Source organism: Strix uralensis, chromosome 2 (assembly GCF_047716275.1).
Source record: "Strix uralensis isolate ZFMK-TIS-50842 chromosome 2, bStrUra1, whole genome shotgun sequence".
Classification (NCBI taxonomy): Eukaryota; Metazoa; Chordata; class Aves; order Strigiformes; family Strigidae; genus Strix; species Strix uralensis.
The window spans coordinates 104,938,976-104,964,939 of NC_133973.1; the positions used below are offsets into that span (position 1 = coordinate 104,938,976).

The 25,964-nt window shown below is 38.4% G+C and overlaps 2 protein-coding genes across 4 annotated transcripts; one reads left to right on the forward strand and one right to left on the reverse strand.

The window, feature by feature from the left end:
- The first annotated feature begins 656 nt into the window (after window positions 1-656).
- LACC1 (laccase domain containing 1) lies at window positions 657-24,344 on the forward strand. Of its 3 annotated transcripts, none has more exons than XM_074859615.1 (6): window positions 657-771; window positions 18,148-18,734; window positions 19,989-20,170; window positions 20,656-20,821; window positions 22,697-22,922; window positions 23,362-24,344. In XM_074859615.1, the coding sequence occupies exons 2-6, from the start codon at window positions 18,176-18,178 to the stop codon at window positions 23,537-23,539; spliced, it is 1,311 nt and encodes a 436-aa protein (XP_074715716.1). In that variant the 5' UTR covers window positions 657-771; window positions 18,148-18,175; the 3' UTR covers window positions 23,540-24,344. The 3 variants fall into 3 exon arrangements, with proteins under 3 accessions (XP_074715716.1, XP_074715715.1, XP_074715717.1); XM_074859614.1 differs by lacking the exon at window positions 657-771 and adding an exon at window positions 14,663-14,843; XM_074859616.1 differs by lacking the exons at window positions 657-771; window positions 18,148-18,734 and adding an exon at window positions 18,778-18,809.
- Window positions 5,004-11,840, reverse strand: CCDC122 (coiled-coil domain containing 122). The gene is made up of 4 exons (XM_074860995.1): window positions 11,727-11,840; window positions 9,015-9,413; window positions 7,741-7,857; window positions 5,004-5,168 (listed from the first exon to the last, which is right to left on the reverse strand). The coding sequence occupies exons 1-4, from the start codon at window positions 11,838-11,840 to the stop codon at window positions 5,004-5,006; spliced, it is 795 nt and encodes a 264-aa protein (XP_074717096.1).
- Window positions 24,345-25,964: the final 1,620 nt, after the last annotated feature.

The window sequence follows — 25,964 nt, forward strand, 5'->3', positions numbered from 1 at the left end:
CCCTGCCTTGAAAAACCATTTGCCTCCTGCGAAGTAGACAATTAAAAGGAAAATATTTCAGTACTGCTTGGAATTCCTCAAGAAGTCACTGCCTCGACATGACTCAGAGCTGCATGCTGCAGCTGCAATTTAACAAAGGATCTAATAATTACTTTGATAACGATATATTCATGCATTTCAGAAAATTGGGTAAGAGTTCTGAAAGTTTGGTTTTTTCACTCACAACAGCATGACATACCATCAATGCACAGTGTGGCCACGATTTCTTTTTCCTCTGAAGCACTGTGTATGAACCATAGTAGAATAGCACACACTACTGTCACACTCATGCACACAGCTTTCGGCGAGTAACTCTCCTGAGGGCCACAGTAAACCCTGTAACAGAGGCAAAGCAGCATAATGTTGGCATCTATTCCCAAGCCACCTTCCCTCTTCTGTTGTGTATCGCATGTAGCCTTGATGAGAGCAAAGATCTTAGCAGGTACATCTGTGTTACCTGACATATCTCCTCTGCTTCAGCACCTCAAGTTGTTGGGTCACGTGAAAGGGATTCATGTGGGGCGTCAGCCTACAGCATGAGGAAATCCTTCCCTTTAACAGCCATCAGTACATTTGCTGCATCACATGGGGTCATCTAACGGCTGTATTGTTTCCCTGTCCAGTGTGGAGTTCCCCTAATATGTTCCTACTCATTTACACTATGTTGTTGGAATAAATCCAGTTTCCTGTGCTTCGGATTGTTGCTAAGCAGTGGGTAGGACTCGTTGGTTGGTAAGTTGTTCCACACTCTTTATTTACATGTCCGTTGCTGCTTGCTGTCTGTTTTGCTGCTCAGAGCGGGCAGTCACTCTTCTTCCCGTTGCCTGCAGAGCGCTGAAGCCAGAGTTCCTTCTTTAGCCCCACACCCATCGTCAGAAATGACTGATATGGGTTTGGCAGCATGCATCTGCATTGGGAGCTGGGAGAGCCTTATGTAAAGAACACAAAGTGTATTCGCTGTGTTATTCCCTGAAAATCATAAATCACTCTCCTACTGTCTATGCTTGCTTGCTAAGAGAAAAAAAAAATGCCCTGAGATCAACCTACTACTGTGCAACATTGTACCAAGGAAAATCTGCCTCAGCAGGTTGCCAGGATTTGCTGGAATTAGACATCTTATAAAAAGCTACATACGTTTCTTTTTTCATATGTTGTACAGAATACTGATAGTTTAGAGAAGTCAGTAATTTATATTTCCTTGTTTCAGCTGAGTTTTTTCCCAGATGAGGTTTTCTCCCAATTAAATGCAATTCACTAGTAAAATGTTTATACCTTTCTTTATATTTATTATCTGTTAAATATTAAATGCTAAATTTAAAATGCTGCTCATGGGAAAATACGTAAATACTGTATGATACAAAGTTCTGTTTAATCAGAAGCATGCAAAATGTATTAAATCCTGTAAAACGTGGTGTTTAGCACATGAAAAAACTGAATGAAGATTTCAGGTGCACTGAGTGACTGAACTTCCACAAGCTTGGTGAGGACTGAGGACAACCAAAGCTTCAAAGATTAGAGACGAATCAACTCAGGTATCAAGGCAGTTGAGTTAAACACATAAATAAAGTGTTTATGGGGGAAGAGCGATTATAATCATGGTGTTTAACTAGGACAGTGATGCAGGATGACAATAACAATCAGAGTCCTTATAACAAATTATTTCAGAGACGAAACAGACTTTTTGCAACATGGTGGACTTTGTGCTAAACACCATTTGTATTAAAGAGTTCATACTCTATACAGTCAGCAACGCATAAGTAAGATGGATTAAGGACTGGCTAACACATTTCCACAGATAATTGTTAAAGAAGCTCCAACATATGAAGAGGGCATTCATAGTGGGACTCTACAGGTGGTGGTATTAAGACCAATGCTAGCATTTTTATTTGATATGGAATTAAAGATAAAATTAGTTCTACTGTATTTTTTTTAATCATATGAGATCAGAACAGTTATACATAGCACAGAGATGCACAGTGAAATGATTTAATTAAACTACAGCTACATTTTGTTGGCAGGAAAGCTGAGAAGCTGAGGAGTACTTTAGTTTCCAAAACTCCCACCATTCATATGGGGCTACAGCTAAACCATGCAGCAGCTCCCTTCTGGCCTGCACAGCTGCGTTTCTTCTCGGAAAAAAACAGGATGTGAACTGGAGGGAATTACAAGTGGCCAGGGCTCTTTCTGATATGGAGTTCAGCTATTACCAGATGTAGGAGAATCCTCTGTAGTTACCAGATTGAGACACAACTGAGATAAACTCAGTCCATTTAAATATGTATATTGAAAAGGCAAGTTTTACACAGAGGAAAAAGAAGGAATAGTTGGATAGCTGAGATCCCTTGAAGGGGTCAAAGGCCCCAGAGACAAGAACATGAGCTCTCTTGTTAAGTACAGAGCAAAAAGGAGTATTGGACAACTTACGCCTTGGACGACAGGAAGGCCTCTGTGTAGCAGAAGGCAACATTTCCTCTGCATACAGCACTAACAGGAGTATTACATACCATTCTTGTATTCGCCTTTGTTAAATGATATTAAACAATTTTAAAACATGTACAAAAGATCCATAAAAGTAATGTGAGATACTAAAATTTACCTAGATTTAATAAAAGGAACAGGTAAAATGTAGGTCTAAGGTATTTACTTCATATGAATCGTGCTGTACACAGAAACTGCCCTAATAATAATAATGAACATCTTCATTGCTCAAAAAGAAAAATAAAGGTTAATTTTTGTTTAAGTTAGAAGGTGTGGAATGTCTGCGAGAGTTGTTTTCAACTGGTAATAAAGTGCAAGGTTAAAATGTGATTATTATAACCATGGTAATAAGTGTCAAAGTACATTTGGTTGAAGTAATTTGTATAGCTGATAAGAAATGTATCTTGCTGCATTGACGTTCTGGTTCAGAAATAATTAGAAACTAAATATGAAAACAAGACGGTATCAGTAGTGAAAGGCACACTTAAGGTCACGCAGTTTTAATACCCTGAGAATTCTGGATGCTGTACCACTTTTGAGGGGATACATTAAGCTAAAGTTCTCAGTCAGATCTGACAGTCAGTAACTTTGGAAGGCTTGATCTATTTAAGTCAACAAGAAGACAGTGCATAAGTATTTTTATGGAGCGGATAAAAAGTACGCTCATTTCAATGGATGGCTGAATAAATTCAAATTAGAACTGATGCAAAACAAAAGAAGAGTAGTTAACCACTGAAACTACCAATAAGGCAGCAAATATTCCAATTTTTCAAGCCAGAATCCCTTTCTAGAAGATATACATTGATCAAATGAAAGCTGTTTTGCTGTGTGTTGGGATAAACAGTTGTAATGTTACAGTAAAACTCAATGTTCTGTTGGTGCTTTCTGGACTTATGAGCAACGAATGTGTGAGTCGCTTCAGAACAGAAAGGTAGTTAAGATTAGGGGTTAGTTTTAAGATGTCTTTCTTTGTCTTCTTTTAAAATAAATTAGGTTAGAAAAGTTTTAACCCAGCAAATTATTTGTATCATATCACTGTTACTACAGCATAGGATATTGAGGTTTTCATTTCTACATTGTTGTTTTAATGAAAGAAGCCTGGTTGATAATACTGCAAAGGAAAAAGACCAAGCCAAACAAACTTGAAAGTCTAACAATGTTGAGAGAGAGCCTTCATGAGTCAGCATATTGTTTAAAATAACTTTATATTAAGTGAAATAACATATTAAGCGAAATGTAAATATACATTAACATATGAATGTTCTAACACAAGTAATAATAGTATTGCATTTTAAGCTTTTCTTTCCTAAGCTAACAATGTATAGGCAGTCTAACATTTTCCACAGTTAATACTCAATTTGCTTAAATCTTTTATATTCACCAGATAAATCTAAATTATTCAAGACAACACCTCTAATAAAAAGCTACTTCCATAGAACAGATGAATGTTACAGGTGATGTCCAGTCAGAACTATTACCTTAAGTGTAAGAATGAAGTACAGTACATTCCTCAAATGCCAAGCACATAATAAAAAGAAGGCAAAGAAAAATGTCTAGTGTTCACTACTGTTTTAACAAGAATATTTAATAGGTTGTCATTTTTGTTAAGAATCATCTTACTGAACATTAAGCACTTAGATGTTAGATGGCTAGTACTAGTTAGTTAAGATCCTCTACACAGTAAATTCCTTTATAATCAGTCATCTGTAATTCATCCCTAGTTCTAGAGGGTGAGTTGTTCCATTTCAAAAGTTGTCCAGATTCAGTTCTCTCTTTACCTACCCATTCCTCTTTGCTAGCATATATTAGAGCAGTTGAAGTCAGATTATTTGAAACCCAGTTCTGAGAATATTTGTTCCTAAGCCTTTTATAGCTGGACAACCTATGTCCTCCTTGGCCCCCACACTAGAATGTCCTGGCAGATACAGGGCAAACAGGCCATAACGTCATCTGTATGAATTTCCCACACAGCAAAATACAGGCCATCAGAGCTTTCAGAGTTCCTTAGTAGGTTGCAATAATAAGGGATGTGGATAAAAGATCTCAAATTGTGGTATCCCAAGAATGCAAATATACACTGATACCGATTTCTCTGTAGGAAAAACAATGTAGATCTCAATCTTCAGAGATCTAATCAAATGAAAAGGAACTCCTCAAATCTTATTTGGTTGACTTCAAATTACTTTTTAGAAAATATAGGTACATATTTTGAAAATGCCTGGAAATGCTAATAACTTTCTTCCTGAACAGCCTCTGGCTACAGTAAAAAGAAAAGGGAAGAAAAAAAAAAAAAAGTTATTCCAAAGCATTACAGATTCAGCACAGCCTACTTTAGGCCACAGAATGAAAGGGAGAAAAACTTTAAAAAGAAAGAAATCACTGAGCCCTGGCCCAGCTATCAGGCTATTTACTATTTGCAGTATTTCCAGAAAAAAAAGCTCCTCCTCCTGGAAGATTACCCACATTGTAGCTTTGTTAGGTTTGTTTTATATGCTACTTTGTAACTCCACAACTCCAAGACGCTTTCTTAGTTCTGCTGCCTTCTTCTCCAGCTGCTGAATGTTCCAGTGCCATTGTCTTTTATTTGAATGGAGTTTGTTCAGTTGGCAATGCAAACGTTTTAGAATAGCATCATATCTTTTATTCTGTACCTAATAAAATAGAATAAAATTTACTTCAAAATTTATTTCAAGCAAAACTATTTACAGAGGTGGGTTCAGCTCACCTAACTCTGTCTAAGTGTAGATTCTGACATTTGACCAAATCGTTCCATGTTCACTTTATAGCTACTGAAGAGACATAGACATCTAGGAAGCAATTCATCTGATTTATTTCAGATACCTGCTTTAGGACAATATGAAACGTCCCTCTCTTTCCCACTAAGGGAAAGAAAAGTACTGTCCCACTAAGAGCTTAAGTGAGGACTTCAATACGGGTATCATCTGCTCTGTAGATGTCTAATATCCCACCCAAAGAGTCAGCATCTCACAGCTGCAGCAACACTTTGTACATGGAAGCTTTCAGGCCTCAGAGTGAGAGGAGACAAAGGAAGACATTTTCAGCCTTTGACAAGTGTGTTTGGGTATAAATTAGAACACAAATGAGGTAACCTAGATGGCTGTAGTGGCATCTTCACTGTTGCACTGCACTTAAAAAGTTATGTTTTTCTTAGAAAGACAATACTGTGGCAATGCAGTACTGCATCAATTTTGCCCTCATTGCTGCCCTATGTGAATAATGGCTGTGGCAGACAACTCTCTGAAGATTTGCATTCTGAAGTGTAAATGCATGAAACATTCATTATAATAAAAATGAAAATAACAGGTATTCACTTAATGAAAATTTGGGCTTACTTACCCGAGTTTGAAAGACATATGAGTGGTAGCGTATAATTATTCTCGTGTCTGCTTATTGAAACATTATTACACTGTATTTAACATACACATGATGGAGTACAGCTGCATCACTACAGCATTGCCAGTGACTTCCTGTGAGTCTTGCTGCCTAAATTTCATGTATAACTAGGTAACCTCCTCAATAATGTTTTATAAATTACGCTGCCTTCTTTTACTGGTGAAGGGTTGTCTTTCTTCAAGTTGCCTGGCTCTCCACCATAATCCTTCACAACTTTTCAAGGGATGCTGTCAGATTCACTCATCTGAATGAGTGCTTGCAGGAACTGAACATCACGTGTTGTACGATACTGAAATATCTATGATGAATATTATCTGCAGATTAAGACACCTAGCTTCAGAGGTGCATGTATGACCTACATGTCTGCATTCCTGTTTTGATCAACAGAAATCTAGGCAATGAATACTACAAGTCTAGAAAGAACAGATTATGCAGCTCACCCTACTGTAAACCCCTACAGATGGCCAACTGAACTGATCTCTAGGATACATCAACTGGACTGACTACATCTCCAGTGATCATAATGGGAAACTATCTGACTCATGTGTAGCCACCTGTATTCAAACAACCACATTCAGGTGTTGGCAGTCAGGAGATGAATCCTACCGCTGCAGCACAATCCATGTGTCCAGTATCTCACTTTATTCACATGCTTGGTTTAAGTATTCTTTCCCGAGTTGTGCTGAGGACTGCTGGGTATTAATGTCTCTGCTTGTCCACTGTCAGTTTTTATATTAAAAATCATATTGTTTTCCAGAGAGCTCTTAATAGAAAATGATACCCTGAAAGATTCCATTTTTAATCCTGTTTCCTTCTGAGACATAAAATTCATATAATTCAAACAACTGAAGAAGATCTTAACCTTCATTATTTAATTAATTTGATTCCAATAACAGAACATTATTTTTAGGCTGCCTAATTTCACTTTGAGTTTAGAGACCTTTCTTAGGAGAATGTTGCCTTGATAATAAAATATTTTCTCGGATGCTGAATAGCACAGACCTATTCTAAAGTGGCTGTGTTCTGCTTTTCAGTTTAAAAATTCTCTGTTCCCTACCACATGAAAAATGATTCTTTTTTCCTCCTACATTTTACAATGGGTAATAGAGCTAACCTTAGATCAGTTAATCTTTATATTATCGAGCTTTGCTCATTAAATTTTGTAGCATTTATTTGAACTAACAAGATAAATGACGTGAAACTTCCAAACTAAAAACTATCTAGACATACAAAGTATTTTAGTAAGGAGCAAAATGTAAAATATAGTTCAATTATTTAAAAAGAGAAGGTTTTAACTATTCATCAGAATTTTATCTTGGCAGCTAATTAGAAGCTGCTGTGTTATCCCTAATTTAATGTCAGCTCAAATTAGGGAGATTCATGGGAAGTCCATTTTCTTGGTGCAATTGATTCTCCCACTGATGAGTTATCAGGAATCAGGAGAGAAGTCATGAATAATAAGTCAGCAGTGAAATTTAAAGTATTTCAGAAGTATTACAGAAATAAAAACCTGTGCTTTTTGCCTTACTATCATTCAGTGACCTCTTTCTTTTCAGGACATCATTCCAAAAGTTCACAGCTCAACTCCTTCTTAAAAGACTTAAGAAATAATGTTCTTAACTTCAATTTTCTCATGATAGCAATTCAGTTCTGAATTTTAGAAAGACTATCAGTATCAAGAATTTACTGTTACTGTATATACTTGAATAATGTATGGCTAGCAACTGTGTATAAAGTACTTCAAAATTCATTTGCACTATCTACATTCTGTCAGGAGAACCGTAATTATATTTTATTTGAATGACTCACCTCTATTTCTTTTCTAAGCTTAGCATGCATTTTTTTCTCTTCTTCCAGCAAATCTGTTTTTTTATTGATGAACTCTTTCAATGTTGAGATTTCCCTTTTTAAAAGTGTAATTTCTTCCTGCAGATGTAAGTCAAGATATAGAAATCCTCTCCTTCAAAAGTTGCACAGTACATTTATTAAACTTAATAAAAATGCCACATTTTAACAGTCTCACTCCACTGATATGAGATCAAGATCTATAATAAACAATTTCACATTAAAATTATTCATAATAGTAACATTAATATTTTATGAATGTAAATAAATAATTAAAATAAATCATAACATGGCTTTAGATACTTAAGAAGATATACTCTTGATCTGAAATATGCAAACAACTACAACAATACAGGAATCTGACCACATTTCGGTGGTCTTAATTTTGTTTAAAATGTAATTTATTGCAAAATCAAAGAATACTTAATTTAATATTTGAGACAGATATTTCTTTCTCATAGGGAGATACAATGTTAATCGGTCTTTATTTATCAGTATTTAAAGATTTGCTTGTACAACCAAATTTTTATCAATTTATGTGAATAGAGTAACACCAGATTTCCAATAATGCAAGTAGCATCGGAGTTAAAATCTGTGACCCCATTTCAACTTCACACTTGTGTTTGTTCATGTATTGGTAAAGTTTTGTGATGAAAAATTCCTACATGATAATTTTTAATAAGTATTGCAATTAGGGTCAAATAAAAACAAGTGTTAGACTGGAATACCGAAATAAATATATTTTTCCTCTCTCCTTTCTGTCATTGTCTCATCAAATCTACTGCCTGCTGACAAACAGCTCAACTGCAGTTTGTCACCTGACAGCAAAGTTGAAAGAATACTGTGCTCTTACATTAAAAATGTAACAACATGGCAATGTTCCACTGAATTCTGAAAGTTTCCATGTAAGTTTATCCAACAACCCAAAGAAGCCCACAAATACTTTGGCAATGATATAGTTTGATCTACAGCTCTCTAATTTTTTTCATAGCTGAGTTCATTTGATCACATAGAATGAACCTGACTTTTACAATAATATACAGATAACAGCTGATGAGTTTTTTACTGCATACTGAAGTCAAAATTTCGTCAACTAATATAGCATTATAAATTATCTATATTCTCCGTAGTCAGTCCCTCATGAACCGTAAACATATTAGACAAAATAATCATATTAGCTAAACTGTGCCAAAACTATTTCATGCAAAAGGAAAATAATCAAAGATGAAATATAGTACCTGCACTTGTTTTATAACAGATCCTTCTGGATTCTGGAAATCACGCATTAATTCCTCTTTCTTTGTCTTTAATTCTTTAACGACAGCTTTCTTTTTAGCAAGCTCAATCATAACTGGCATTTTACTTTCCATCTCCCAAAAGAGATGTTTATGAGCCTTTATTTTTTCACGATATTCATTATTTCTTGCAAATGTCATCTCAAACTCTTCTTGTACTGTTTCTGCATCATGCCTCAGCTTTAAATTTTCAGAATATAGGGCTCTGACTTGGGCTTCCAGATTTTCACAGTGGTATTTTGTCACTTCTATGGCATCATCTTGCAGATATATTTCCCTTTCTGTCATCTTAGTTTCTAACAGAATAGAATCCATTTCTTTTTCCAGTTCCTGAAACTTTGCCTGTAAAAGATTTCAGTGTTCACTTAAGAACATTTTTGACAGGATACTGGCTATCTAGTTAAACACTGTAATTTATATTTATTGAACAGTCTTCTTTTTCACTTGTTCAATGTGGCTTGAATGGAAGATAATTAGAGTTCTATTTCCTACAACCATCACCTTAGAGGCACAATGCAAGAATGCTGTTTTAGACTTCTCCCCTTAGATTGAATCTAAAATATGAAATAAAGTATCCTTGAAATTGAAGTCCTCATATATGCCAGATACATAGGATGTGACAGATCAAACCCAATCCTAATGTTTGTTTAGAGCTGAAATCTCATTAAGTACTAATCAGACTAAAAGTAACTAATGATGCCAAAAAACACTTACAAATCCACACAAACACACAGATGGGCATTTGGGGTGATGGAGTTTAACTAGACTGCCCTACTGAAGCTTTTAATCCCACCTTCATCACAGTAGTATTTGACAGTAGGATTAATCCCAGCTATTTTTAACCCCCTAATATGCATCTAGTCCTAAAAAGGCCTCTACATCTTCTCACTGATGAGAACTGAACAACTCCAGAACGTAGTACTTCAACCCATCATAAGAAATCATAGAATCATTTAAATTGGAAAAGACCTTTAAGATTAAGTCCAACTGTAAACCTCACACTGCCAAGTCCACCACTAAACCATGTCCCTAAGCACCATGTCTACCCATAAATCTAAGATGGGAGGGCTGAATTGCTGCCTCAGAAATGTTTATGTCTCTTTGACGACTACCGAGGGAGCCTGGATGACTAATACAGGCTTAACATCTGACTTGTAGGTGATGTAAGCTAGCTATGATGAATCCCACCCAAAGTAACAGCCAACAGTAGTGCATTAAGTGAGAGAATTAGCATCATGATTTATGTCACCTATTATCTTTTCCCTAATGGAAGCATTACGAGTGCTATGAAATCTCTAACTCAATGTCTTGAACAGATTAAGACATTATTAACTGTTAAGAACAAAATGTTTCTGCGTAACTTCTAATTTGGAAATCTTGGGCTACAGTTTTAGGAGAATTTGTATCACCGCCAGCCACCATTTACTGAGGACAGGAAAGCAAAATGGCAAAGATCTTCAATTTGGGAAAGGGAATTGTTGTTTTACATGTCTTCTGTGACCTGCACACATGGGAATAGAAGTAAAGATGAAAAAGCAGTTCTGCATTCTGACTTTACATTCCTAATCATTTAACTTTGCTGTTCTGCTAACATTAATGTTTGTATGGAGTTTCCTAGGGTTTAGGCTTTTTTGAAAGAAAAAAGGTGTGGAAGAGGAAGAAAATAAATGAGCTAACTTAATTACCTAGGGCTCTAAAGTTTAGTGGGGTTTTTTGAAAACATTTTAAATGGTTGCAGCATCATCATACTATTTTTGGGATGGTATATAATTAGAAAAAAGGCTCTTGTAAGGTGTGGTCAATCAACTGACATTCCTAAGCAATAAAAGTTTTCACTGCTCCTTCAGAGAAGTTAGCTTTGTACAAAATTTTAAACCTCAATTATTTCAGTTGTAGGGTTATTCACACATGTGATAATTGGAACTCTACTATTCCGTTTGCATTCTCCCATGCTCAGAAATGCCTCAATGCTGTTGTGTCTTTCCTCAGACTTAAATGTAACTCTCTCAATAGAAATTTGATCTCAAAGGTTAAATAATAATTGAAATCTTAATAATTTCTGTGAGAGATTAGAACAGAAATTATTACATAATCTTCATGAAAACTACATGTATCCAGTGTTCTACCAAATATTACTAAATAAAACGAGTATTTAGTGACTATTTAGGACAACCACTTCAAACACATTGAAAAAAAGTATTTTTAGTGAAAAAGATACTAAGAAAAAATTATAGAGTCTGGTGAAAATCTGCCAAAAAGGATGCTTTTAAAATCCTTTTTTTCCATTAATTTCTCAGGAAATCACTACGAAAAATTCAAAGAGCTCTAACTTTGTATTGAGTTTTTGTGGGTTTGCTATCTCAGTGTTTTCTGGGGTTTGTTTTGGTTTGTTTTTTCCCAAACAAAAAATAAAAGCTTCTGCTATAACTTACTCTGATGAAGTCTTACCTATGTTGCAGCCTTACAAATAACAATACACATACACAGGTTTTGCTAAGCCTAAATGACACACACAGGAACAGAAGAGCTGCCTTACACTTAAATGTAAACACCCAGAAAAAGTGAAGTACCATCAGCTTTTCCTGTTCATAGGAACACTTCCTCAGCAAATGAAAAAGCTAAATTAATTAAACTATTCCAAACAAGGCTTACTACCTGCAACTGGAAAAGAACTGTCTTGGTTTTTTCTATCTCTGATGCTTGTGAATGCTGCTGCTCTGCAATTTGTTTTACAACTTCAATTAGTGATGGAGAATTTTGCTTGGCCATTTTAGGCAACAATGCAGAACTATAAGGGCATAAAAAAGAATTGTTTTATCACCGTTCTATTTAATTACTGTTAATGAAAGAGACAATATTTAGGCCTTTCCTATGGGATTCCTGATCAAAACATTATGCCATTTGGTTCATTTTTTATTATCAAGAACAGGTTACTGATGGGTGGATGCTCAAAGCAAATGATCAAGAATTAGAAGACTTTCATGCAGAGTTTTATAAAATAAAGTATTGCAATGTTCTTCTGGCTTCTCCACAGGTAAAATCCTCAGTTTATAAATATAGTCATAGCTCTTAAAAGCATCTTAAGAGCATCTTAAATGCATGAGACATGTTTTCATATTTAGCCTGAAAATTTACATTATTGCAGTTACCATACTGCAACTGTCTACTATAGTAACTGTTAAACTATGCTTAATGTAAAATAAACAATGTTGAGAAAGCTGTCACATTTAAAGTCACAAACTAGCGTAACTGTAAAGATCCCCCCCAGTGGTTATAAAATATTTAGTACTATTTTCGTATCACTTCAGATAGAATAAGTTAATGAAGACAATCTGTACCGTTATATAAAGTGACATCAAACTCCCAAGAAAATGCAATGAGTCTGGCACAAGTGCATCTTCAGGCCCAATATATTAAATGGCACTCAGGTGACCCACACACCGTGCCTGAAGGCTGGTAGTCCTGACCCGGAAAGCGCATCTGCCGTTTTATGTTTAGGGCTGTTGCAAAGGTTGTCCCAGCACCCCTCACTTCTCCCCTCTACCCCACCCAAGCGCTCCACACCCCCCAACACCACGTAGGCCTGCCCCTGCGCCACGCAAACCCTCCAAAGGCACTGAAACGCCGAACAGAGCACAGCCAGGCGCCCTGGCAGGACCAGGCCACCTCCTTTCTCTACCAACCCCGCCGCAGCTGGGCGAGGAGGGCGAGCAGCGCCGTCCGCCCCCTCCATCCTCGCAGCCCCTCGAGGTGGGGGCTGCAACGGCCGCCCCGCCTCCGACCCTTCCCGCCCAAACCGCGGCGCGCGCGGCGCCCGCCGCCCGCCAGGGAGCGTCGGCCAAGGGCCGTCCCCGCGGCGCGGCGTGCGGGGCTTAGGGAGCGTCGGAGAACTTCAGCGGGGGAAGGCGAGCGGCGGGGCCGGCGTGAGGGGAGCGCGGCCGTTAGTGGCGGCCGAGGGGCGTGGAGAGCCGGGAGAGGGCCGCAGGGAGGGCTGTCCCCGGCAGGAGTCGGAGGGAAGGCGGAGGAAACAGCTCCTCCTGTCAGAAATGGGGTGGGTGCCTCGCGGTGAGGCCCGTAGCAGTTGTGCGGCCTGGCTCGCCCCGTGGCTGAGGCGATTTTGCGTAGCTTTTTTTCGTTTCTAAGTTCCCCGAGTTACCTAATTCATTGTATTAAACAACATTTTCTGGCATAATTTGTTAGTGTTTGTTATATGCTGCAGAGAACATAAGTTTTGCTGAGCACCACTAGTTTACGAGGAAGAAGAAACATCACCCAATTTCTCCTGCTCTACACCGTGCCCTGTTTTATAGCCGTGGACTTGTCTTGTGCTCACTCATATTCCTCTGACCTCCAGGTTAAGGAATTTTAACCCTAAATCCCACAATTTTTATAATTTAACTGCTTCTGTCTGCACATGATCTGTTTGTTTCATCCTTTTTTTTTGGAATGGCAGAAGCTGAATCTAATACTTCAGCCAGAGACATAATACCAGTTTGTCATTTTTCAATATTGTTTTGTATCCTGGATATTTTCTGACCTTTATCCTTTCTCAGCGTTCTGCACCAAAAATAACCCCGATAATTACTTTTTCTTGCTTAGTCTTGGCGAAGGAAAGAAAATGGTTGTGTTGGTCTCTCTCCATCAAGTCCCCTCAATAATTTTCAATGATCTCGTTCAGAAACATTTCACAGTGGGGCAGAAAGCCTCAGGGATAACATTTTTGCAGACTTCATGAAAATTGGTGTCTGGGTGGAGGAAAGACAAGATACCCACATTGGTTCCCTTTGGGAGGGAGAGCCAGGAGGATTCAGCTCTCATCCTCTGCCCAGCATATGTTGGAAGGAGAAGCAGGAGGGGAAATGGCGGGGGACTCCCAAGGGATGTTCTGGACCTGGCAGAAATGTAGGTTTACTGCAATTGCAGGGAAGGTAGGAACAGGAGACATAGGACAGCAATTCACAGGAAATCAGATGTTATGAATTCCTCTGTGAAAAAATTAATTTTTTTCTTGTCCTTCAGCTGTCATATACTCATCTGTCATGAGTATGATTTTAGCACAGCTGAGAAAATGTATTTATTATGATTTGATTCTTGGGTAAAGCCTGATATAAATCCTTCATTCCCCTACTTGCCTTTTGACCTTTGCATTTTCCTGTCAAAACATGCAGACTTTTTTACAGAGCTCTCTGAAATTTCTGACTGCTCTGAGGAGATAATCAGCATCCTCATTTTGGACCTGTGGCCCTGAAGACTGACTTCTTGTAACCTCTCTATCTGGGTCCTTCTGAATATACTTTTTCGACTGACTGCAAAATTCTTCACTGGAACATACAGTTACAGCTCAGAAAAGGAAACTCAGTCTGCACAAGTTTTCCTTAAACGTCTTTGTGGTTTTGTTCTGTTTTGCTATGCTGTACATTTCTGAATCTGTTTGAGAGTGTGCAAAGCTGATGCACTAGAACATATGATTACAGCAGTGAGTTACATGGCAGGGTTAATGCTGCTTCCGGGTTTAACGCTACCCAGGCACTTAATCATGTTGGTGACTTTCAGAACAGTTTGTTATTTCCTGTGGATACTGACAGCAACAAAGCAGGGTCTCATCTTAAAGAAGAAATACAGGTTCCCACTCCAATCTTACCTAGAATAGGAATTTCCATCTTGTACGAATCAGCTGCAAGACTGACAGTGAGAAGTGCGATATATAAAGCTGGCAATGTGTGTTTATATCAGCTGATACCTTTCAAGAGTTTAAAAGGATTGTCTACCTGTGTAAGTAAATTCCTGTGTTTTAACCTTTGAATTTGTTTATGAAAACTGCATGTACTTCAATATTTTCATTGTAAGTGCTGATTTCTATTTCTTCAACCTTGCCTAAATATCCCTAAGAGAGGCAGAATGTTTTATTTTAATCCAGTTTGAGGGTTTTATGTATTTCTCTTTTTTCCCCCATTTTTTTGACTTTGCTGTTGTTGAAATTTTATTGCAAATGTGCTCTTATCCCTGTTCATTTGGGCTTCTTTAATGACCTGTTTTCTTTCTCTGGGCATCTCTCTCTGACAGATGTTAAATATTTCTTGCCTTTTCCATTTTCCCAAAATGATGTCAGTTCTCTGTGTTTCTGTAAGAAGATAAGGTGACCACTGGGATTCAGAGGTGCAGGAGATTGCCAGCAATCTTGTCTTGACCAACAGCAAGCTTTTAGAATTCAATTTCTGGTGTTTTTGAAAGTTGCTTTTTGGATCTTTTTTCTACCCTGAGCTGTCTGTTCTCTGCAGCCTGATTTTATTTCCTTCATTGTTTCTTTTCTGTATTTGCTTTGCCTTTCTCCTTTTCACTCTTGTTAACTTCTTCACCTCTTCTCTCTTCTTGTTATCTATCATTTTCTTTTTCTTGATCTCTGTGCAAGAGAATCTTTTTACCCTCCAAATGTTTGTTCTGACAGTTTCAGAGAGTGAGCGAAAGAGCTAATGGGTGGCCTTGGCTTCAAGTCTGTGCAAATATTTGTCTTGTATTGTGTACTGAAATGAGCAACTCCTTAATAAATGCACTTAATCTTACCTGATGTGGTTACATGCAGTTGAGACTTTCTATGGAATACTGGGACTGTAGAGTAGGTTTCTTAAAACCTGAGTAACCATGTATGCATTTCTCATAAGCTAAAGCATTGCTGTGCTTGGCAAGACTGTATTTTGAGAAGAGTTTTGTTTGGGGGATATAGGAAGCAGTCAAAAAATTTTATTTTGACTAAGCAAATTTACTTCTGACACCACTGACCTCAGTAGGACTCTGTGATGCAAAACTGGAAGGATATGAGTGTGAATCAGCCCCATTGTTTCTTTGTGTACATCCTAATAATTGTCCCTGTGGACTTTTTGCAATACACACGTGACTTAACAATGTAGACAATTACCTCTGCTTCCACAAATTTTTCTTCTACCCTTTCTTTGGTGGTATTTATACAGGGAAGTATGAGGACAGCAATGAACTCTACTTACCTTCCACTACTGACATATCTGAAGCAGACCAATAATCTGTTTTTCCACTACACCCCTCTGCTGTACTGTCTTTGCTGGGGCTATTTGCTATACCTAGATTGGGATCATGTCATATTCTTACATGCCTCCCACAGAGTGTCAAGGTAGGGAAGGAAATACCCTGATTTACCAAGTCATGGTCTTTGACATGAGTCTGTTTCGACACTGTTTTGTTAGCAAGCTGTTTTCTCTAAAAGCTGTTCTCAGCTCTGTGCAAATAATACTCTGAGCAAAATCAGGAGTCATAAATTCCTTGACAGATGCTTTTATCTACCGTCACATTTTGATACTTTTAGTTCACCTGTTTTGATAGTCACTAATTAATCTTTGTAAGCGTTCAACTTGCAGAAAGGAAAACATAATTTTCAGTCAGGATTATTTTTCTTCCAGTCTGGGGAAAAGAACAACAAAGAAAATGCAGAATGTTTTCTGCAAAACCTACTCTGAATAAATAATCCATTAAAACCAGAAAGGTCTTTGACCTCTCATTTGTAGAAACTCTGGGAATCCATTGTCAACCATAAAACGCCAAGGAGTACACCAAGTCCACCATAGTGGTAGGTCTCAAGTACACAACGAAAGAGTATTTTTGCAGGAAAATGAAGTGCTGTCAAGCCAGAGCATGCATGTAGTTACAGGAAAATGTGGACTTGGGACAGGAAAATAGTGCCAGGCATTATCTGATACAGTTAGTTCTGGTAGCAGTTCATTGATTTCAAAGACTTAAAAGATTCTCAAGTCTTCCTGCAAAGATACTAATTTTCCTGCAAAGGAATTAATATTCCTGCATGATTTGTTACTGTGCAAAAAAAATGTTGGTGTTAAGGAATACTCTAAATGATTATGGGGTCTTACAACTGGTGATAAAGCTGCATGTATTCCTCCTGAATCAAGCATGGTGCTTAGTCATGAAATCTGAACAGCTGTCTGTTCAAGGTTCCCAAAGCAAAGGGATCTAGTCTTTTGTTCCAGACCTCTGGAGGCTTCCACTGGAAACTGAAAAATTATCAGAGACAGAGAAAAGAAAGTAAGACACTACCTAGAGGATATGTAAAATAGGCTTTCATAGCAACAGAGAGAGGAAGAGACAGAGGGACAACTTTCCACAGGTTGGTAGCCTAGCTGGGCTTGGATAAACAAAGTCCAGAAAACGAAAAAAAAAAAAAAACCAAGCCACCAAAACTGGAATTACACCATGGGCCACAAAACAAGGTGTGAACTACAGGATGATTTTGGATAAGCTTAACGTGTCTTGATTTCAGGGCAAAGAGTGCAGTTAGCATAGTGAAAAAGCTGAGTCAGGAAGTTGTGCACAGTATTACACTCATTTAGTTCTGTGTACTTGTTACTAGGTAAAGTTTCAGTAACCTATGCTAAGTTCCTGTGCATGTTGAAAACTATACCGATCGTGTGCCCCTCCACAGAGAAGTCAGAAATTAGCAAGTCAATACTTTTGGTAATGCAAAAAGAAGTGCAAAAAGTCCTGTGGAGGCCTGTGGGAAAAATGCCTTTAAGCTCACAGCCCATGCCCCTGCTGCCAGGAGAGGTAGCAGACATGAGCTTCACCTCAGCAATAAGTGTGTAAAATGCCTCCAACAAATTGTTACACAAACTCCTCCAGTCCCATCAAGCTGAGCGACCTCTGTATTTGCTTCCCGTCATGGGAGCTGGAGGAGGGCCCAACAGTCAGAGGGCAAGAAGATCCATTAGGCTAATGTGGGTTAATTGATTCAATAAGTCTAATGTTATGTACTAACCTTTTATCATCCCTGACCTGGGAAAAACCTGAGGTAGGCGGGGTGGTAGGGAAATACCTAAATACTTAAATAAATACATAATAATTCCCATTTCCGCTCCTTTTGCTGCAATTTCTTTTCATGCAGTGAGGAAATCCTGAGACAGTAATTACTCTTACATCACCTTCTCTACACAGTATCACTGAACGCACTGCCTTAATAGCATAATTCTGTGTTTGGACTAATGGTGCTGTCCTTGCCTTTTTGTTTGTTTTTCATGTTTTGTTACTGACTACTTGGCAGTTGTAGGAATCTTTAAATATCCTGGAATATGGTGGAAGCAGTACTGATAGATCTGTTCAGCCTACCAGCCAACTTGCAGAACAACATCCAAGGATTGCTATTTAACACGCTGGAAACTATTGAGAAATGCTCTTCCATCCCTGCTCCATTTGTTTATGTCATGTGTTGCCAGAGGCAGGAGAATGGTGAACAAGAGTCCTTGCTTCCAGCTCTGAGACATTTGCAGAGTCTGAAGAAAAGACTGCAGGTGGTACGTGCTCTGACTACAGCTGCTGTTTTGTACACCATCAAACAAAGACTGGATGAAAAAGACCTAAGCATCATTAAAGTTATTCTCCCTACCTTAAGAAAAGACTTAGTGAAAGTGTATATAGACCATCTCTTTACAGCAGTCTACCAGTTTGAATTTGAGGATTTACAGGTGGCATCTGATTGTAAAAACCTACAGATAGCTGAACCTCAGAGTGAAGAGCAAATGCTTCCTACACAGGACGTGGCAGTCATCCGAAGTGAGATTCAGATGTACTTGGAAAGCCTGCCGAGCCTGAATGGGGAGCTCACCATCCTCAAATCTTCCCTGATCCCAGGTAAAGAGAATCCCGGCTAATAGATTTTACAGAGACTGTTCCCAAGCATACTTCTTCAAGAGAACTGCAAAATGGGTAAGATTTGGAAATGTCTTCAGGCAGCAAATAACTCTATATGATGTTGCAATCGTGTATCATGTCTATAAGAGGGGGAAGTGTCAATAAAGATACAGCAACAGACTGGCAAGTCTATTCCAGGCCTGGGGCATGATCAGAGGAAAGAGAGGCCCAGGTTTAGTGAGAGCAGTACTACAGACAGTGAAATCTCTCTTCCCCTCTGTGTGGGAATTACACACAATGAGAGTTACCATCATCTTCTGGAAAGGCGGGACAGGAGTTTCTCCTGGTCTGCAGCCTCACGCATGCCTGGTTAATCAGACTGATGTCTCAGTGTCCCTGCCATGGCGTGACCCAGTTTACTGCAGCAAGTCTCTCAAGCAGTCTGATTATTGCATCTCATGATTCAGAGTGTTCAGGGGAAAGCTGAAAGGTTTTCTACTGCAAAAATTTGGAACCGTCTTTCCCTAAAAATATGTCTGAAATGATCCAGAGCCTGAAGGGAACATGAGTTACTTAAAGCCATCTTTGCCTGCGTTGTGCTTCAAGTTTTTGACTATGACTTTGAGAGGGTCACACTACATAAAAGAGATTTTGAATCTCAACTGATTATGTCACTAAGCTTGTCAGCTATTAAGATAGCAAAAATACCAGTTGTGGGACTGTTGCTGTGTTCCACTTTGCCATGCAAAACCCCATCCCCTGCATTGTCCCCAAAAGCAGTTGATTGCATGAGGCCACAATAAATGATGTGCACTGTAAAAACAGAGGATTTTTCAATAACACTAGAAATTCTCAGTGCTTTTCAGGTGTTTGATATTCTGTGATGTCTTGAGAACTAGTATGTCATTTGCCAAAAAAAGCTTGGGAGATGCCACCTTAGAACATTTGCTTAAAAATGTACTCTCATTTTCCTCAGTGAGTTACCTCTTCTCTAGGGTTTGCACTACAACTCTGCAAAAAGTCAGGCTAAATCTGCCAGGACTCCTTGCTCAAACCCCTCTACCTTGGCCTCAGACAATTATGATTATGAGCAAGAAGGAAATTTAGAATCCTTAAATTTAAATGCCACAGCTAAATACAAGGTAAAACAATACTCAGTTGGCTGATTACAGGTCTCTTCAGTATAAAACCATGTTATATCTGGACTGGTCTTGTGTTGAAAGCAATTGTTTGTTGTCTTTTTTACCTTGCCAGATGATATCTTCCTACATGGCTTCACCACAAGGACAGGTGGCATCTCCTACATACCAACTCTAAGCTCCTGCAATCTCTTCAGCAGCTCCAAGCGGAGGGACCCACAAGTTGTTGTTAAAGAAAATCTCCGCCGGCTGGCTAATGCTGCAGGATTTAACCCAGAGACTTTTCACAGAGTCAAGGTATCTTATCAAACAATTGTTTTATGTAAATGGATCAGATCTTCCTTCATGTATCACTGGCTAAAACTATAGTCATTATTCTTACCTTTCTCAGCAAGAACTTGTGAGAAGCAGGACAATTAAAACATTTATGCTGTCAGTTTATCTGTGGGAATAGCCATCCAAACTATCAGCCATTTGGCACTATATGGAGAAGAAGCACTGTTTCTTCCAAGTGTATGCTAACATTTAACTTAACACAGAGTAGAATAATCAGATAAATGATCAGAGCAGTTTCTCTTAAAAGAAAAATACACCATCATTTCTGTGTTGGCTTTCTACTGACACATCTGCATGGCATTTGAACAAGGGAGTGCCTGATTTCCACGCATAATCAGTTGGTGCAAGAGAGTGTTTCATGCCAAAGAAAAATCCTTTCATTAGTCAGAACTGGGGGTTTTTTTTGCTGCTGTATCACTGTCCATGTTCTGGTTTTGTCTTGACAGATTGATCACGCTAATGCCGTATGTATTATGGGAAAGACAGAGCCTGACAGCTATGATGGAATAGTTACAAATCAGAAAGGTGTTACAATAGCAGCTCCGGGTGCTGATTGCATACCCGTGCTGTTTGCTGATCCTGTCAGAAAAGCCTGCGGTGCTGCTCATTCTGGTAGGAGTTTTAAATCACGGAGATCAAAATAACTAGGAGACCACTGGAAAGGGAGTTCTGGACTAAAGGATTACAAATTAGCAACCAAAGGAACACTGAGTGAGAATGAATAAATGCAAGATCACCTAACAATATAGACCCTGACCTGTTAAGTTTGTATCTGCCAAGACAAGATTAATCTTGAGAATAGTTTGTTTCCCAAGCTGTGTATTATTTTTTAATTTTATAGCTGTAATAGTTATTATTTATGTATTTACATGTTTATTTTTCTGATCTGATAGCCAAAACCAAGTAATATTTTTTGTCCCCTGTGGCTATAAAGCCAGTGTCCCCAACAATCATTTTGGATCAGAAGAAATACTTGTCTGACCCAAACCAAATGAGAATAAAACAAGCAGGGATGTTAACACAACTGGGGGTTATGTCAGACTTCCGAAGATGTCCCAACTGTTAGGCTAGAATAAGTATCCCATGGTTAGATTTCCCTGCTGAGGCTGTTTCATTTTGTAAAAAAGTCTGTATTTATAAAGTCAAGGAGAATGCACAGCTGCGAGTTTCTCCTCAGCTTTGATGCTAGTACACCCTTTGATATGGTAGGAAGCTTCCTCTCTGCCTGGAATTTGTGAATGCCACCTAATTCATACAATTCTTCATGCATTGAATAGATTAGCCAAAATAAATTCAAATTTGTGAGTCATCATAAGATGATCAAAACTTTGACTTTCCTTCAGTAAAGTTGGTGTGTGTGTGTGTGTGTGTGTGTGTCCCATCCCGTGCCTAGCAAGCTTAGATTAGAGAAAGTGAGAGGAATGAGAGTTGTGGCATGTCTGTCTGGGGAGAGAGGGGAATGTTGTGGGTTTTAATGGGAAGAAGGGATGGAGAGAATTTTATCTGCTCTTGAAAGGTTTAGGAGCTTTACATTGTAAGTGTTCAAACCTAATTATTGTAAAATATTTAAATCTGTAGTTGCTCCTTTCTTTGCTGCCTCTTCATTTATCTAGTCCCTGACACACCACATTGTTCCTCCAACCCACACTGCTCCCTTCTCCCAGCATACCTCCCAGCTCTAGCCTGAACTCCTACCTTCCATCTCCCAAGTTTTGGCCTTCATTCCCACATCCCAGTCCTTGCCAGGCTTCCAGTTATCTTTTCCTCAGTTCTTTCCTTCCTGTCCAACCCCACCTCAGTTCATGTTTAACTTGAACACATGTTGCTATGTATACAAAAAAAGACAGTTAGGTATAAGGTCATCTCAGTCTTTGGATGTAGAAAAGCAGAGAAAGAGTTATTAGCATATCCTGTCCTTCGTTATGACGCACTCCCTGTGCAATGCAAAGACTTACTGAGACTCAAACTGAGATACAAGAACTCAAAGCTGGGCGTTCTTCTACCTGTTACAAACAATACCAAAGTGCAAAGTTTGGCTTTCTTCTGTCTATTCCAAATACTGTCTCTAGCTTGAGCCTTTTTTTTTTTTTTTCTGAAATAACACCCTATTTTCACCATATTATAAAAATATGCCTCTGACTGTAACACATTTCTGTTGTCATATTCCCATTTAAATGTTTCAAGCACAAAGGAGCTGTAAGGTATGCTCTAGTTGCCTAAACCAGGACACTGGGAAAAAGTAATTCTGCAATCGTAATGTAAACTCTTCTCTCTAGTTTCATCTCCACAAAATTATATCAGCAAACTGATAGTTGTTAATGTGTTCATTTTTTAAAAAATATTATTTTTATTATTAGATATAATTATTTATTTTAGATGTAAATATATCTATTAATTTGTGCCTTTAATAATAGCATGTATTTTAGCTACTATAAAATTAAAGAGGCAATTCATACAATTTTTTTTTCAACCTCTCATTTCTCACAGGATGGAAAGGCACCTTGTTAGGAGTTTCTATGGCCACAGTAAATGCTATGATATCTGAATATGGATGTAATGTGGAAGATATCCTTGTGGTGCTGGGCCCGTCTGTAGGACCTTGCTGCTATAAACTTCCTCATGAATCAGCGAAAGAATTTCACCGAATTGATCCAAAGTGTGTGAGACTATTTGACTCTGCATGTCCTTATATTGATATCAGAAGAGCAACACGGTAAGCCTGCTAAGTGATCAAAAGACTAATTCCACATTAGTTATCAATAATTATTTTGATATTGTATTATCCAGCACTATTATGGTGAGAGTCCTTACCATCTTGAAGTACTCTCTAGTGCTTTGCAGATCAACAAATGATACTTTTAAAGGAATGGTATCTGCTCACTTTTGCTGGGTTCCAACTATTATTTTACTGTTATAGTGTTTATGGATTATAGACAAATGTTCAAATTAAATGTGGTTCTACTGGTTGCAGAAAAGCAATTATTTTAGTCTAATCCTGGAAGAAAGAAAAAAGAAAAGCACATGAAAGTCCCAATCACAATATTGACACCGTTTGTTCAATTGATATGTGAGGTGCTGTCTGAATGATAGTGTCTTAAGGAATGTGAGAACGTACAAAAATGTTATTTTCTGTTTCTTTTCCTTTCTTTAAGGATTCTTCTTGAGAATGGTGGGATTCTTCCTGAGAACATCCAAGATGATTCTGTCACAGATCAGAACCAAAATGTCACTTTCTGTACTGCATGCCACCCTGATAAGTTTTACTCTCACTTTCGTGATGGCATTAACTTTGGGACACAGATTGGCTTCATATCAATCAGAGACTGGTAGTATCTGTTACTCTTGAATAGTATTTTAGACAATAAGTCTGGTGCATTGTCTGGCATCCTGCTCTCCTTGTAGACGTTCTTCCTCCTTCCTTTCACAGACTTAAAATAGAGAATTCACAGGTATTGAGAATCTCCTGCTTCTTCCCTGCCATTCTGAGGCGAGAATAAATGTCTGGGGTGTGGGGCCAATAATTCTTGTGTAAGAGAGAGTGCAAAGGAAACAAGGACAACCTACACCAGTGACAGAGCCCTTCTGCAAGACCAGATGCAAGCTCCCATTTTTTGGATCCTTCTTGACCAAATATTTCCCAGAAACCTCATTGTCTTAAGGTGGTGAAAGCACAGAAAACCAGTCTTCATTAGCTTCTGAGTGAGACTTACAAATGAAGTCAAGTATGACATTACTGATATAGGAAGGGAAGTCTGTATTGCACATTAACTGTTTGAGAACTCTCAACTTTTTGTTAGTTTCAGCTGAAGGTTAGCCTTATGTAATTACGTGCCTGGTATTGTTCTTTGGATTAAAGAAGAGCTCCAAAACACTTACAGGACTTCCATGGAAAATAACTTGAAAGTGTGAAGCAAACAAGCTCATTTGAGGCAAACATTGAAGATCTATGAACCTTCACCATTCTGTATTTTTTGACTGTAGAAAAAGTAGGACTAAGACTCTTAATATGGTATGACATGTATGTTCATGTTTCCTTAGGATTTTTTTCTTTAAACTGTTGGTGCTCTGGTACTGTCCATCAAGTCGGTCTCAACAGTGCCCAGTTATTAAATAAATATCTAAAAAATAGAGTCAATTTAGCCTCAGTTAATTTTACTGACCAGTAGCTGATGTATCTGTCTTACTAAGCAAATTCTAAGTGTGCACTGGTTTTTTTTGGCCATAAAAAATTTGCCTCTAGATGTTACGATAGATGTGATAGTTCCTGACACATAGACAGTGAGAGTTTCCTAATAGTAAAACTATGCTGACTGTAGCTTGCACAGTTGCCAAGTACAAGCCTTGAGACAACGGTCCACATGACGTATTTTATATTTCGAATTCAACGATCTTTACCAATTCTAGACTTTCATGTCCACTAGAGGTCAGTGCTCGCTCACGCTGCACTTCATCCCTGGCTGCACTGTATATATGGGTTTTCAGACCATGCATTTTGCAAAGCACTGTACAGCATGTGCTGCTACTTTTGCCTATATAATCATCTATCAAGTTATTCTGGTATCTGGTTTTTAGATTGTTTATCTATTTTTCATTTTGTTGGGCTGTGATTCAGAGCTGACCAAATCAGAACTTTCCTTGTCCTCTGGGAGAACTGACTTTTTAAAAAACTTTTCTTTTACCTGTGAATGGTATTTCTCAGAGAAGAGCTTGATTCTGAGTATTTTACCCTCTGACTGTAATCATCGACCAAAAATTACTTCTTCCAACTCTCCTACTTCTTCAGAAATACTATTCCTCTTCTGCTGCAGCCCGCCATCCTTGACAATAAAAATCCTTACATTTTCAGTTACCTTTTAAAAACCTCACTATTGCTTTCATCATTCTCAGTTTCTTTTGTGACTCCACTGTGGTGATGTTCACAGCTGAATTCAAACTGGAGGTTCAGGTTCCAATAAGCACAACACTCACAACCCTCAACTTAATGCTGCCAGACATTACTGCACACTAGCTGATGGTGTGTATGGTATGTATATGTATATGCATGTATATGTATTTGACTTATTCCAAATATAATTTGAATAATATAATTGTATGGACACTGACAAGCTTATCTTGCTGCACTAGGTAAAAAAACCCAACAACCTACCTTCACATTTTAGTTCTGTCCCTTTGCCCTGATATCTAAGTGTGAACCACTTTATGGGCACTGATTGATGTAGCAGTGGAGTAAGGTGTCCTTCCTTCTGCTCTTTCTGCTCTGGGGGCAGTAGCACCATGTAGTCTTCAGTCTCTGCACCCGAAGCTCAGCCAAAGCTTGTCTGTCAGTGCCCTTCACTTAACCCTCTTCCCTTGTGGATTAAGAGCATGCTGTCAAAAGCAGCTGAGTTACTCAGTTCTGCAAGGTACTGCTTGACATGTGCCTGCTGTTAGCCCATCTCACCTCAAAGATCATAGAACATAGAATCTCATAAAATGATTTGGGTTTGAAGGGACCTTAAAGATCATCTAGTTCCAACTCCGCTGCCATGAGCAGGGACACCTTCCACTAGATCAGGTTGCTCAAAGCCTGGTCCAAGCAGGCCTTGAACACTGCCAGGGAGGGGGCATCCACAGCTTCTCTGGGCAACCGGTGCCAGCGTTTCACCACCCTCACAGTAAAGAATTTCTTCCTCATCCTGTGACTACACTCTCTGATATAGAGTCCCTCCTCATCTTTTCTATAGGCCCCTTTAAGTACTGAAAGGTTAAGATGGGT